Source organism: Leopardus geoffroyi, chromosome E3 (genome assembly GCF_018350155.1).
Source record: "Leopardus geoffroyi isolate Oge1 chromosome E3, O.geoffroyi_Oge1_pat1.0, whole genome shotgun sequence".
Taxonomy (NCBI): Eukaryota; Metazoa; Chordata; class Mammalia; order Carnivora; family Felidae; genus Leopardus; species Leopardus geoffroyi.
This window is the reverse complement of record NC_059340.1, coordinates 10,033,888-10,047,832: the sequence shown is the minus strand read 5'-3', so window position 1 is coordinate 10,047,832 and position 13,945 is coordinate 10,033,888. Positions and strand designations below refer to the sequence as shown.

Below are 13,945 nucleotides of genomic sequence, written 5' to 3'. Positions count from 1 at the left end.
GCTGAAACAGGACAGCTGGTAAGTGGCGGTGTTACTTCAGTCCACTGTCTCGAATTCAGTGCGCTAGATAAGTGCGCTCTATCCTGGTCTTTGCCTCCTCTTAGTGCCTCAGCTGGTGACAAGGTCACACACTGTCACCTGCCTATGATCAGGATCATAGGAGAAGGCTCGCCTTACCTGTGCTCAGTGCCTTGGTTCTCAGGCCCAGCTTGTGGCCTCGGTGGCCATAGGGTTTGTGCAAAGCAGTTGAGGGTCCCTCTGAGGATGAGAGTGACCTGAGTCTGGTCCTCTGAACTTGAAAATACTGAGAATACTCGGTGCTGTTGTGCCCAAGAAGCAGGTGCAGAGAACTCATCTTCACCATTTGCTATGAGGTCATAGCGTCACTCACGATCTAGCCATCTCACCACCATCTCTTAAGCCTGTCCAAACCTGGGGTCCTCTAACCAGACTTGAGGTGTGTTTCCCTTTCCATCCTGCTCTGGCCCCTTCAGCGTTCACACCCTCAGTCCTGGGAGGGGGCTGCTACTAAACAAAAGAAAGCCTGTTTCAGGAGGACCAAGGAGAGGCTGAGATTTGTGGGTCACAGGCCACATAGCCAACCTGCACACAGTGTTTGGCTGTGGTTGGCACAGTGTCTTAAACTTTAGCCAACTTTCAAATCTTGGGAGACTGTATAAAAATCTAGAATTCTGACTTGTCTCAAAAAAATGAGAAAACGTGCTGCCATTGCCCTCACACACATACTCGAGTGTACTACCACGTGGGAGAAACTGTAACATTTGCCTTTGAGACAGGACATAGCCCCCCATTTCACTGTGTTCCCACCAGCAGACAGGAAATGTAAAAGGCCTTGATCTACACACTTGGACATTTTGCTCATAATAGAGAAGTGTCTATATTCCATGTCTGTTGAGATGGAGAAAAAAAAAAAAAAGAACCATGCATTTCCAAAAACAATGAGGGAGGCTGTATTTCTTTGTGGAAATGGACTGCTTTGCACCTCTGTGACCTTCCTAGCCCTGGCAGACATTTGAGTTTGCAGATCCCTGGGCTACATCATATGTTGTTTTGAGAGCTCACACTTAAGCGGGGAGGCAGAGTGTAAACCTTATTTTCATTGTGGGACAAGAAGGATCTTTTGAGAAGTCTACAGCAATGGCCAAGGTCCTAGACAAAGCCAGAGGTCCTTTGGTACAGTAACATCAATTCCTGCACTCACACTCAATCTTTTGTATAAAATCCTTGTATATAAGTTGGGATAAACCAGCAGCAAGTCCAACTTGGTCTCTTAAAAACCATTTGATTCTCTCTAGACTTAGAGGTCAGGGGCAAGTTCTTAGCCGTGGCTTTGCAGTGACCACACCACAATTCAGTGGTAAAGATTTGAGCCCACTCTGGTTCAGGCCTGCTCAGTTCAGTAAGCCTTGATTGGCTCAAAAAATGGTATTATGTTTTATATTTGAGAAGGAGGGAAGCTTAGGAAAATACTCAAAAGCTAGTGATTCCCAAACAAGGATATGCACATAACAGACTTTCTTAAATGGTGGGAACTCTTGTATTGTGTGCGTGTGTGTGTGTGTGTGTGTGTGTGTGTGTGTAAGTTTATTTTGAGAGAAGAGAGAGAAAACTCCAAGCGGGTTCTGCACAGGGCTCGAATTCATGAACCATCAGATCATGACCTGAGCCAAAGTCAAGTATCAGACACTTAACCGACTGAGCCACCCAGGTACCCCTGGAAACTGTTTTTATCAAAAAGAGATAAAAGTTTTGTTCTTTGGACAATTTTTTCTTTTTGGTTTGTGAAAGCACTGGTGGTCTGTAATAGGTGAGACCTTTCTCACAGGCCCCTTGATTTAGATTCTCAAGTTCGTACTCTCTCAAAGAGGAGTGCAGCAGCCAGGAACATTCCCTGGGTGCCAGGAACCCCACAACAGAAAGTTCCAAACGTTGTCTGGCAGCAGAGAGTGCACAGACCACCTGGCACCTTCCAGAGCCTTCCAGAACATTCCATGTACTTTCAAGCAGGGGGCTTAATGAAGTTTAATTAACCATCCAACTCTAAGACTTTACCATGGCCCAGAACTGAGCCCACTCTACTCTGTCAGTATCCGTACCCACCTGCCTCAAGTCTTTTATGCTGGAGCTGAACACCAAAGAACCTCGTTCCGTACCCCTTCTAAAACTGAGTTTGAACCCTTTGAGGGAGGTAAGGGGTGTGTAAGACTTTTGAAAGACATGATCTAGTTCCCTTGTTAACACTCTTCCCCTCTCAGATCCTCCCTTGGGTCATTCCTGTTTCTACTTACCAGCCCTGGGGAGGGGAGGCTGAGCTACTAGGCTGCGGACATTAGCCTGTGCCTTCTAGAGGCTTCTCCCCAATTCACAATAGTGGAGGAGGATTCAGGCATGCCCAATCTTAGCTCCTTTTCTCCTTTTGGTTGCAAACGAACAACCCTGGAAACTGGACCAGGAATGGAAAGCCAAGACAAGGGGGGCCCACCTTGCCCTAGGCTGTGCTGAGAATGTGGGAGGTCTTCCAAAGTTGTTCAGTCTTCTGTCATCTCAGGCAGGTACCTGGTGGTTCCAGTGTCCCTCAGCCCCCAGCAGTTCAGGTGCTGGCAGCAAGGACAGTAGGGGAACCAAGGCCAGTGTGGGGTAGAGCTTCTCAAGTGGGCACTATCTGTGTATGCTTTGGCTGGGCCCCTGGCAGGGATACCTCTGCCTGCCTGCACTTGAAGGGCTCTGGAAGGCTCAAATGAGCCAGTCCCTCCAGCCATTGCTTACATCTCTAAAACTCCCATCAAGCAGTCACTGGGGTACTGCTCACACATCTTTGTGGTTGGTCCTCATTCTTCCTGTGGTTTCCACCATTGGTCTTGACTCTGACCTCCAGCTCTACATCTCTAGCCCTTGGAGATTCAGAGGCTAACTGTCTCACTTGTAGCCAGATCCCTCAACTACTCATCATGGGATTTAGTCCCAATACTCTTTCTCATCATACACACTAGGGACACTCTAAGGAGACCGAAGGCGGTAGTTTGGTGGGTCGGTCCCTCTTACAGTGTAAAACTTCGGGGAAAAGCAGAGCCAACCCAATACTTTACTCTTTCTAGACGGTTCTATCCCTATTAACATAGACCAAGATCACACTCGCTTCTACAGCACTCTGCCCCCTCTTGTTTGCAGGACCTTCCATGCCTCCCTGCCAAACTTCATCTCATTAGACTTGACCTAAGCTGATCCACAGCCTGTTTCTGCTCTCCTAACTTCTTGTCCCACACTCATCAGCCAAGCTGGTCACCTAGTATTCACCCTGGCTGAAGACCAATACCTTCAGCCTTATAGAAGCCCTCCATTCCTCAGCGGAGGTGGTCATCTGGCAGGCCAGAGCAGGAGCAGGCACCATCCTGACTGGGCTTACAGGCAGCCCAGGAGGAGAAGGTGCATACAGGTGAGGCGGTTGGGAGAACAGAGGTGGAGCAGAGTGTGCTTCTGGCCAGAAGTGCTGGGAAGTTAAGAGTTAGGAAAGACTCCCAGTCAGTAATCAGAGAAGGCTTCACGGAAGAGGCAGCAGCAGTGCTGGACCTGAAGGAGGCAGAAAGGAAGGGAGGGCATCTCAAGAGGAGGAAGCACAGGAACTCCTGTGTGGAGGCTGCAAGGCAGAGGCAGAGTGGCTGGTTGAGGGAGCAGAGACGAGTCGTGCAGCACCGTCATCCTCATCATCACATTTATTGACGGCCCCTGGGAGGTGGGGCTGGGGACAGAACATACAAAGACAAGGACCTGCCCTCAAAAAGGTTCCATTCTAAGGAGACGGGGACAGAAAAATACAGAATGGTCTTTCCTGGGGATGGCCCACTCTCATCTGTGCAGGTCAGGAGCCCCTGGCCTACCTTGCCCCAGCGACCGGAGCATGAGTGGGGCACAGAGTAGCCCCAGGGCCATGGTGTCCCCGGCCCCGCAGCTGGGGTCTGACCACCTGGCTCCTAGGCTGTGGGCCCCAGAACTGGGGAAAGGTAGGAGCAGGACGCGATGGAAGGCGCTCCCGCGCCCGTTGTGCCAGCCCAGTGGAGTGGTAGGGTGCTTCGGCCCCCTGGGCAGGGTCCCCGGGGCGGGGGAAGCAGGCACCTTTCCAGGCGCCCAGGCAGAAAGTCCTTTCACGGGGGCTGGCCCATTACTCGGGAGGCCCCAGCCGGGGAAGAAAAAAAGGCAGAGTTTCCTCAGCGCCAGAGACACCCTGCCCACCCCACCTCCGGCCCGCTCTCTGGGCAACTTCCAGGTGACCCTCCTCCCCAGCTCAGCCTCCAGGGCCGGGGACTGCCTGAGGCCAGGGGGAGGGGCCTGCCCCTCCCCCCACCCAGGCAGTGGGGGAGGAGGAGGAGCCACAGATCAAGTTTCTCTGGGCCCCCCACCGGGGGGCCGTACGCCGGATCCTACCGGTGGGGGGGCTCCGGCTGCGAGGGCCGAGGGCTCAGCAGAGGGGCCGGGCCCAGGGGGCACCCGGGGGAGCCCTTCAGGGGGGGCACGGGGCGGGAGTCCAAGGGGGGCAGGCTCCGGGGCACTGCCGGCGGCCCCCGGGCGGCCCCGGTGGGCGGGACGGCCGCGGCGGGGAAGGGTCTGGGGGGGTCCGCGGCAGCGGTGGGGGCTGGCTGGGCAGACCGCTCCCGGCGCCGCAGCAGCTCCTGCAGCTTCTCCGCCTGGGTCCGCCGCAGGTGGGCCAGGGCGCGGCCGCGCTGGAAGGCGGGCAGGAAGGCCTCCAGGCTCTGCTCCCCCAGCAGCAGCTGCTCCATCTGCTCCTGGGGTGGGAGGGCCGAGCCCGTGTGAGAAGCGCACCCCCGGAGACCCCCGTCCCCCCCCCTCCCTCCCCGAATCTCTCCCAGGGGCCACCACCCCGCAGCTGGGAGATGAGGCCCCCGAGTTGTGGCCTGGGCCTGCCTGGGGCTAGCTGAGGGACAGCGGACACATGTCCTCTACTCTCAAGCCTTGGTTTCCTCACTGTCACCAGACCTACTGGGCGGAAGACGAGGCAGAATCAGAAATGGGGACACACTTAAACTTAGGTGTCTCTCATCAAGTCCAGGGCCAAGGCCCCTCCTCCCCTACCTCCTGCAACTCAGCACTGCGCTCCCAACCCAGCAAGCTTGGAGAAGTCTGTCCCAGCTCCTCGGGGGACCCAGTCTACACTGTCCTACACTGAGACAGTCACAGGTGGTGAGAATGAGCCTTGCCGTCCAATGCGGACAGCAGTGTAGCGGACAGCAGTGTAGCGGGGCTCTCCTCGGGGCCAGGCACTCCAGGTGGGCTTCCTGGAGGAGGGGCTCTCAACCCTACCATGTAAGAATGAAGTGGGGGGGTGATGATAGTTTGGGTCTCCCACCCTGTCCCCAGGCGCAGCGGCCCCTCCCCTCACCTCAGCTTCCTGCTCAGCTTCTTCCAGCTCAGCCTGCAGCCAGCCCAGTGCGCAGTGGGGGCTCCAGCGATGCATGCTCTCCTCTGAAGGCCACAGAGGGACCACAGTAAATAGCTCCTGCCTTCGGGACCCATGGCCTAGGACAGACAGGCCAGAGCCCCAGGGCCCGATCCTGACACTCACTGACCCTGTGTGTGACTCTATGCCTCTCGCTGGAGCCTCAGTGTCCTTATCTGTGCACTGCCCATGGGATCAGTTTGTGAACCTTCCCCCCTCCCAGGGTTCTGTCCCGTCCTAGCGCAAAAGAGGAAGCAGGGGCTGTGTTCCCTGGAGCACCCCAGGCCACTTTCGTTCCCCTACTCAGGGCCCCCAGTTCTACACATTTCCTGCTCACTTCCCCAACTCAGTCTTCCAGGAGGAGGACCCCTAAGCCTCGCCCAGGGAAGAGGTCTGCCCACGTCCTGCCCTTCAGAGCCTAGCACCTCCCCAAGGCCAACCAGCCGGATGGCCAGCTGCCCCCCGCCACAGCCAGTTCTCCCAGATGTCCCTCACCCAGTCGCTGCAGCTTGTCCGCACAGCTCTCGGCCACCTCTCGAAGCTCCTGGTACTTGATGGCGAGGGCAGCCCGGCCCATCTCCAGGCGGGGCCGCAATGCCAGGTTCTCCTTGGCTAGCGCGTGGTTGGAGGCCAGGCATGCCTCGCGCTCCAGCTGCAGGCCCTGGAACTGCCGGCACAGAAGAACCAAGAGGCCCGCTCAGGGAGTCTGCCCACGTCCACCTCCCGCCACCCCTGGGGTAACAGGGCCCAAGGGCCAAGCCGAAGGCGCCCCAGCCTTCAGGATGGCGGACTAACAGGTGGAGGGACTGGGAGAGGCCTGGACGGAGCTTTGCCTTGAGGTCCCTCTCTGGGCCTCAGTTTCCTCTCACACAAAGTAAGCTAAAAACATCTACCTTGTGGGGTTGTTGTGAGACCAAGTGAGGAAAACGATGACCGCCTCCACAAATGTTAGTTAATTTTTAATTTTTCAATTAATATGTCTGCTCAGGTCCCTAAGGAGTCCCCCGCCCTCCTCTGTCCCATTTTCCATGCATGGGCAGCTTTCCTCTTATTCCAGGCCTTTGTCTGCTTCCTCCTCAGGTGTTTGTGCCGAAAACACTCCCCCCTGCTCTTACTCTCCAGAGGGATGTCTTGGCCCTGTCCCTGCATGATACCCCCCTCAAGCCACCCTCTCTTTCCTTCGCACCCCTCCTTCTGCCCTCCAGTGGAATCCCCACACCCCAAGGAATACACACCCCCTTTTCCTCCCTGATCCCCAGCACCTGCTCCCAGCTCTCCTTCTCTTGCAGAAAGCAGACCCCCTTTCTCTCCTGGCTCTGGAGGATGCTTTTTCCTTCTGTTTCTCGAGGGCCAAGCCCCCCTCTCTGCCCCTGGAGAAGGCACTACCCTCCATCTGTCCCCTATAGGATGCACATGCCCCTCCTGTCTGCCTCCCTCCAACATACACTTTCCCTTTCTGCCCCCCACAGACAAGCAGCCCGGGCCTATCTCCTGTGAAATATACAACTTTCTCTCATGGTGGCCTATGGAATACACGCCTCAGCTTCCAGTACCCCTCCCCAGCGGAAGACACAAAGCCCCCTCTTGCACCCCTAGAATGCGGACGCCCTCCCAGAGGTCCCCCCAGGTGTCAAACAGGCCCCTAGTTCTCCCTCTAGAAGGCGCCTCCCCTTTTTGGCCCTACTGAACGTGGGTGTGCGAGACAGGGCCCCCCACAACACAGCCGCCCCCTGTCCCCGGAACACACCTCCCCGGAGCATCCGCTGGAGGACACGCCTCGCGGCCATCCCGGGGGTGCACGGGCGCCTCCCTGGGTCTCCGGCGCCCCACCCGCCCCAGGCCGGCTCCGGGCGCCCCCTCCCCCGGGGGCGACTCCGCGGGGCCCACTCGGACGTGCCAGGTTCCCGCGGCCCCGCGGCCCGGCCCGCGCGGCCCTTTGGTCGGTCGGTAGGTCCGGCAGGCCGCGGCCCGTCCCCCGCGCCCCCCGCCCGCGCCCCCCGCGCTACCTTCCTGCTGAGCCGCACGATCCGGTCCAGCTTGGGCTCATCCTGAAGCAGGTCCCGGAGCTGCCCGGTGCTGAGGATCCCAAAGCGCCCCGGGCTGCCGGGCTCCGGCCCCGCCCGCGCCGCCCGGGCCCGGTACATGCCGCCCGCCCGCGCCCCCAGCTCGGCTGCTGGCTCGGCCCGCTCGGCCCGCTCCGCCCCGGCTCCGCTCCGCTCCGCTCCGGCTCCGGGATCCGGCTCTGGCTCCGGCCGGGCGCGCCGCTCAGCCGCCAGAGGGCGCCCCGCCCGCTCTTAAAGGGGCCGCGGCGCTGGGGCTGGGGGTAGGGCGGGAGGGGGCGGGAGGGGGCGGGCCGCACCCCTAGCTGCCGGGGCAGAGCCTCGCCTCCCGCACCCGCGATCTCCCGGCAAACCCATCCTCCTGCCGCCAGGCGGGTACCCGAGGCTTCTCTCCCCGCACCCTTGCTCCGGCCGGCATTCACCACGCCCCCCCAATCCCCCCTCCCCCTGGCGCGGACTCTCCCACCCCAGACGTTTACAGTTTGCAGGGCTATTTCACATTTCTCCCTTGGATCCTCACAACAATTTGCTGAGTTTGGCTGGGCGCCAGGAGCTTCTGCCCTGTTGCTAACTTGGGCAAGTCCTTTACCTCCCCAAGACTCAGTTTTCTCTTCTGTAAAATGGGGTGACGATACACCACGTGAAGATTAGAGCTAGTGAATGCTGAGTGTCTTATCTGTAGGAAGTGAATACCTAATGTGAGTGATGGTTATATTAGAGATGAGGAAACAGATGCACACAGATGATGTAATCTCCCCAAAGTCACATTACAGGTAAATGATAGACATTCTCCTTTCTTCCTGTCTGTGCAGTATAGTATGCACAGAGCACATGGTGCCTCTCTGTGCTGGGCACTGGGCTAAGCTCTGTGAGGGCCTGGTCTCTGCCCTCAGAGAGCTCACGGATTAAGGCAGAGTCACATTCTCAGCTTCCTTTAATGGCAGGTATCAACCACATGATGTCTTCTTTTGTGATTCCCATGTGATGCCAGAGGATGTCATGGACCTTATCTTCAGGAATAGGTTTGGCCAGTGCCATTGTCAGAAAACAGACAGAGAGTAAGTCACTTGTCTAAAACCAAACCGCAGGGGCTCCTGGGTGGCTCAGTTGGTTAAGCGTCCTCTTGATTTTGACTCAGGTCATGTTCTCATGGTTCATGGGTTTGAGCCCCACTTAGAGCTCTATGCTGATGGCACGGAGCCTGCTTGGGATTCTTGCTCTCTCCCTCTCTCTCTCTCTCCCTTCCTCTCTCTAAATAAATAAATGAACATTAAAAAAAAATAAAACAGCAATGAGCAAGCTTATTCCACCTCATCACACTAAGAAAGCACAGAGGTGGGACGAGGACAATCAGACAACCTCACAGTGGTGGGGGGCGGGGAGGAAGGAGAGGACACCAGAAGAGGTGATGTTTGAGCAGGGTTTTGAGGGATGAATAGGAGTTCTGAAGCTCCCTATTTTCATAGGGAAAATAATGAAACCAAAGGGAAGCCCATAAGCCAAGGACTCTCCCAATCCAGCCAGAGCACATATCTCTACATGGTAGAGATATCTGAGAAGCAGAGAGAAAACTGATGGAGCTGGGCAGGACAGGCTTATTGACAGACCACGACGACAATATTTCTTCCACATTTGAATGATAACTGAATTTGGTTTTCCCCTTCAAGACTCAGCTGGAACACTACCACCTCCAGGAAGCCCTCTCTACCTCCCCAGCCTGGGACGTGTGCCCCTCTCTTCTGTGCTCCCACTGTCCCATCCCTGCTGTCCCTCCATCCTGGTCCTGGCCATGATCAGGAGCACCTCTACACCTACTAGTTTCCTGGCTATGATCTCCCTGGTTCTGGCCTGCCTCCTCAGGACCCACCATTTCCATTAAGCTTCCGTTGTTCTCCTAGATACTCCCCTAGCTGGCCCTCCTTTGGGCCCTCCTACTCCGGGCTGCAGGACCCCTGCACTCTGGGAGGCGCTGGTAAGAGCTGATGGGAGACACCTACCCCGCTCCATTCCCCACCCTTTCTTGCCCACCCCCCTTTGTTCACCAGTCCCTCTGTTGAATGCCCCACAGCATCCTGCCTCCCGTAAACCCTCCCCACACTCCTCGGACCCTCATACCTACTCCTACCTCTCTCGGCAGGGGAGGGGGGGAGAGGGGAGGTAACTCTGCTGCCTGTCACCTGGAGAAGCTTCCGCCACTTTCTGCCTCACCTCTTTGGGTTTTCTCTGCATCTGCTCCGAAGGCAGCCCTTCCTTCCCTCCTGCCTCCGGGAAGAGCAGTCCCTCTGGTTCCAAAGCCAACCCAGGTACCTTTGCTATGGGTCTCACCTTCACCTGCCTCCTCTCAGATGCCCTGATCCAATCGAGTAGTTATGTCTCTCTTTCTGTCTCTGTCTCCTACATCTTTAATCTCTGTCTTTAGACTGGCACCTTACTTTCACTACCACACCCAATATTTTGTTCTCTCTCTCTCTTTTTTTTAAACATTTATTTATTTATTTATTTATTTACTTAAGAGAGAGAGATAGAGACAGAGTGCAAGCGGAGGAAAGACAGAGAGAGAGGGAGACACAAAATCCAAAGCAGGCTCCAGGCTCTGAGCTGTCAGTACAAAGCCCAATGCAGGGCTCGAACTCATGGATCGTGACCCGAGCCGAAGTCAGACGCTCAACCAACCCTGCCACCCAGGCACCCCATCGCCCCCAATATTTTGAAGTAACTTATGATAGACTGAATACTTGTGTCCCCCCGCCCTGCCCTAAAATTCATAGGTCAAAGCCCTAACCCCCAGTGTGATGGTATTTGGAGGGGGGCCTCTGGGGATGATTAGGTTTAGACTAGGACATGAGATTGGGGTCCCCATGATGGAATTAGTGTCCTTACAAGAAAGGGAGGAGAGACTAGAGTTCTTTCTCTGTCCACCATGTGAGGACCCAGTGGGAAGGTGGCCTTCAGCAAGCCAGGAAGAGGGCTCTCCCCAGAAGCCCGATCTGTGGTACTTACTTTGATTTTGGACTTCCCAGACTCCAGAATTACAAGCAATAAAAGTCTATTGTTGAAGCCACTTGGTCTGTGACACTTTTTTTGGCACCCCAAGCAGACTAAGACGTCCCCTCCACACTTCATTCCCTGCGTCCATTTCCTCACCCTCCTAATTCCTCGACTCAGTCTGACCTCACCCCCTTCTCACCACTTGGAAGTCACTGGTCTGAGCCAAGGTCATCGACCACCTTCTTACCACCAGGGCTGTTTTTTTTCACATTCACCACCATTGACCACCATCTCTTTCTTGACCACATTGCAGTCAGACCCCAGACATTCCATAGCCATTGGGCGACAAAAATTAAAACGTCAGATAACGTCAAGCGTTGGTGAGGATGGGAAGCAACAGGAATGCTCGTGTCCTGCCAGCGGGAGAGAGAATTATTGGCTCCAAGAGCATTCTGGCAAGCTCGTCATTCAAAGATCCCCGTATCACGTCCCTGCCATGTTGGACAGCGTAGTGCCCCCCAAAGATGTCCACAGCCTAAACCCTAGAAACTTAATATGTTACCTCACAAGGCAAAAGGGACTTTGCAGATGTGATTAAATTAAGGATCTTGAGACGGGTGGTGGGCCAATATAATCACAAAGGTCCTTATAGAGGGGAGGCGGGGGTGGGGGGTGAGAATCAGAGGAGCTGGTAACGGAAACAGAGGGCCAGAGTCAGAGAGGAATCTGAAGACACTGCGTCACTGGTTTTGAAGACGAAGGAAGAAGCCACGAGATACAGAATGGAAGCCTCTAGAAGCTGGAAAAGGAAAGGAAACGCATCTTCCTCTCCAGACTCTGGAGGGAGCATGACCCAGCTGATACCTTGACTTCAGCCCAGTGAAACCCATTTTGGACTCGTGAGTCCAGAACCGTAAGATAATATCGTGTTGTTTCGAGGCCCTAATTAGGTAATTTGTTGTAGCTGCGAAAGGAAACTAAAGCAAACTCCTAGGAATTTGGGGAACGGGAATGTTCACAGTGGCCCTCACTTGTAAGAACGGAAAACTGGAAACAACCCAGACGTCCAACCCCAGAAGAACGGCAAAGGAACTGGTGAGCCTTTGTACAGGCATCCCTTTGCCCTAGACACCAAATACAGGAGCAATTCATAGTGCACACGACCCTTTGGGTGAATCCCACAAACAGCACTAATTGAGAAAAGGCAACCTGGGAAGAGTTCATCAAGTGTAATGCTGTTTACACAAAGTTTAGAAACAGGCAAAAATATGGGGCGCCTGGGTGGCTCAGTCGGTTAAGCGTCCGACTTCGGCTCACGTCATGATCTCACCGTTCGTGGGCTCGAGCCCCGTGTCGGGCTCTGTGCCGACAGCTCGGAGCCTGGAGCCTGCTTTGGATTCTGTGTGTGTGTGTGTGTGTGTGTGTGTGTGTGTCTGCCCCTCCCCCACTCACTCTCGGTCTCTCAACAATGAACAAACATTTTAAAAAATTTAAAGAAAAGAAACAAACAGAATTAAACTTCATAATGCTTGGAGATATGTACAAAGGAAAAGCATGGGAACAATAAATACCAAATTCTGGAGCATGGCTGTCTGGCAGAAAAAGGTTGCAGTCAGGGAGGGACCAAGGGAAGTTCAATGGCATTGATAGATAGTTCGACTTTCTTTCTTTCTTTCTTTCTTTCTTTCTTTCTTTCTTTCTTTCTTTCTTTCTTTCTTTCTTTCTTTCTTTCTTTCTTTCTTTCTTTCTTTCTTTCTTTCTTTCTTTCTTTCTTTCTTTTTTAATTGAAAGAGAGAGAGAGAACAAGGAGGGGAGGGGCAGAGAGAGTGGAGCAGAGGACCTGAAGTGGGCTCTGTGCTGACAGCAGAGAGCCTGATGCGGGGCTCGAACCCACAAACTGTGAGATCATGACCTGAGCGGAAGTTGGACGCTTAACCGACTGAGCCACCCAGGCACCCCGATCGTTTGATTTCTTAAGCTGGTCGTGGTACACAGGTATGCACAGTATTATTCATTATGTTTTTAGGAAGTCTGAAAACTTTGATATAAAATTAATAATTTTTAATTTTTTTTTTCAACGTTTATTTATTTTTGGGACAGAGAGAGACAGAGCATGAACGGGGGAGGGGCAGAGAGAGAGGGAGACACAGAATCGGAAACAGGCTCCAGGCTCCGAGCCATCAGCCCAGAGCCTGACGCGGGGCTCGAACTCACGGACCGCGAGATCGTGACCTGGCTGAAGTCGGACGCTTAACCGACTGCGCCACCCAGGCGCCCCAAAATTAATAATTTTTAAGGTCTATTTTTAGACTTTACCTTTGGAGTCAGACACACCTGGATCCCTTTCTGAGTTCTGCTACTTCCTGTGTGACCAAGAGTAAATTCCTTAATTCCTTGAGCCTCAATTATAGTATCTGTAAAATGGGTAGTTGAAGGGTGTGACTTGATGTAAGTGTCTTGCATGAAGCCTGACATCCGGTCAGTGCTCCAAAAACAGCAGGCGCGATGTGTTTCTCTTTCTGGAAATGCTCCCTTGGTTTTAATTTATGGAGCACCCACTATCTGCCCGGGACGTCCAGGGGCTGACCCTACAAAGGGGACCCTTCATCTTCTCCCTGGTTCAATTTTTAAATTCATTATTCTCCAGGCGCGCCTGGGGGGCTCTGTTGGTTAAGCGTCCAACTTCGGCTCAGGTCACAGTCTCATGGTTCATGAGTTCGAGCCCCGTATCAGGCTCTCTGCTGTCAAGACAGAGCCTGCTTTAGATCCACTGTCCCCCCCCCCCTCTACTTTCTCTTAAAGTAGAAAAGTAGTAAAGAAAGCTCTCTCTCTTAAAGATAAGTAAACATTAAAAAAAATAAATTCATTATTCTCCGAAAATCCAATTGCTACCCCTTAAAAAAACAGCTCTATTGAGATATAATTCATATGCAATATAATTCAACAATTTAAATTCTACAATTCAGTGCTTTGGGGTACATTTAGGGTTGTACAAGCTTCGGTACAATTTTAGAACATTTCCAACACCGCAAAAAGAAACTTTGTACCCATTAGCAGTTACTCCCCATTCCTGCCCCAATCCTGGCCTCACCACCAGCCCCAGCATGAGGCAATCACTAATCCACTTATTCTATAGATTTGCCAATTCCGGACATTTCATACTAATGGAATCCTACAAGATGTGGTGTTTTGTGGCTGACTTCTTTCATTTCACATAATGTTTTCTTTTTTTCTTTTTAATGTTTTCTTTTTTTATTTTTATTTTTTTTTAATGTTTTTATTTATTTTTGAGACAGAGAGAGACAGAGCATGAACGGGGGAGGGTCAGAGAGAGAGGGAGACACAGAATCGGAAGCAGGCTCCAGGCTCTGAGCCATCAGCCCAGAGCCCGACGCGGGGCTCGAACTCACGGACCGCGAGATCGTGA

General features: G+C 53.8%; 1 protein-coding gene across 3 annotated transcripts; it reads right to left on the bottom strand.

The window, feature by feature from the left end:
- Window positions 1-3,713: 3,713 nt before the first annotated feature.
- Window positions 3,714-7,683, bottom strand: VPS37D (VPS37D subunit of ESCRT-I). 3 transcript variants are annotated; one of them, XM_045460069.1, is made up of 4 exons: window positions 7,477-7,683; window positions 5,966-6,137; window positions 5,414-5,550; window positions 3,714-4,799 (listed from the first exon to the last, which is right to left on the bottom strand). In XM_045460069.1, the coding sequence occupies exons 1-4, from the start codon at window positions 7,612-7,614 to the stop codon at window positions 4,437-4,439; spliced, it is 810 nt and encodes a 269-aa protein (XP_045316025.1). In that variant the 5' UTR covers window positions 7,615-7,683; the 3' UTR covers window positions 3,714-4,436. The 3 variants fall into 3 exon arrangements, with proteins under 3 accessions (XP_045316025.1, XP_045316026.1, XP_045316027.1); XM_045460070.1 differs by having other exon boundaries at window positions 5,414-5,496; window positions 7,477-7,681; XM_045460071.1 differs by lacking the exon at window positions 5,414-5,550.
- Window positions 7,684-13,945: the final 6,262 nt, after the last annotated feature.

Excerpts from the sequence above, each read along its gene's own strand:
- VPS37D (XM_045460069.1), bottom strand. The coding sequence starts at position 7,614 with ATGTACCGGGCCCGGGCGGCGCGGGCGGGGCCGGAGCCCGGCAGCCCG. Across the intron at positions 5,551-5,965 it reads GGACAAGCTGCAGCGACTGG|GCCATGGGTCCCGAAGGCAG; the intron begins GTGAGGGACATC and ends TGTCTGTCCTAG. Across the intron at positions 4,800-5,413 it reads AAGCTGAGCAGGAAGCTGAG|GAGCAGATGGAGCAGCTGCT; the intron begins GTGAGGGGAGGG and ends CTCCCACCCCAG.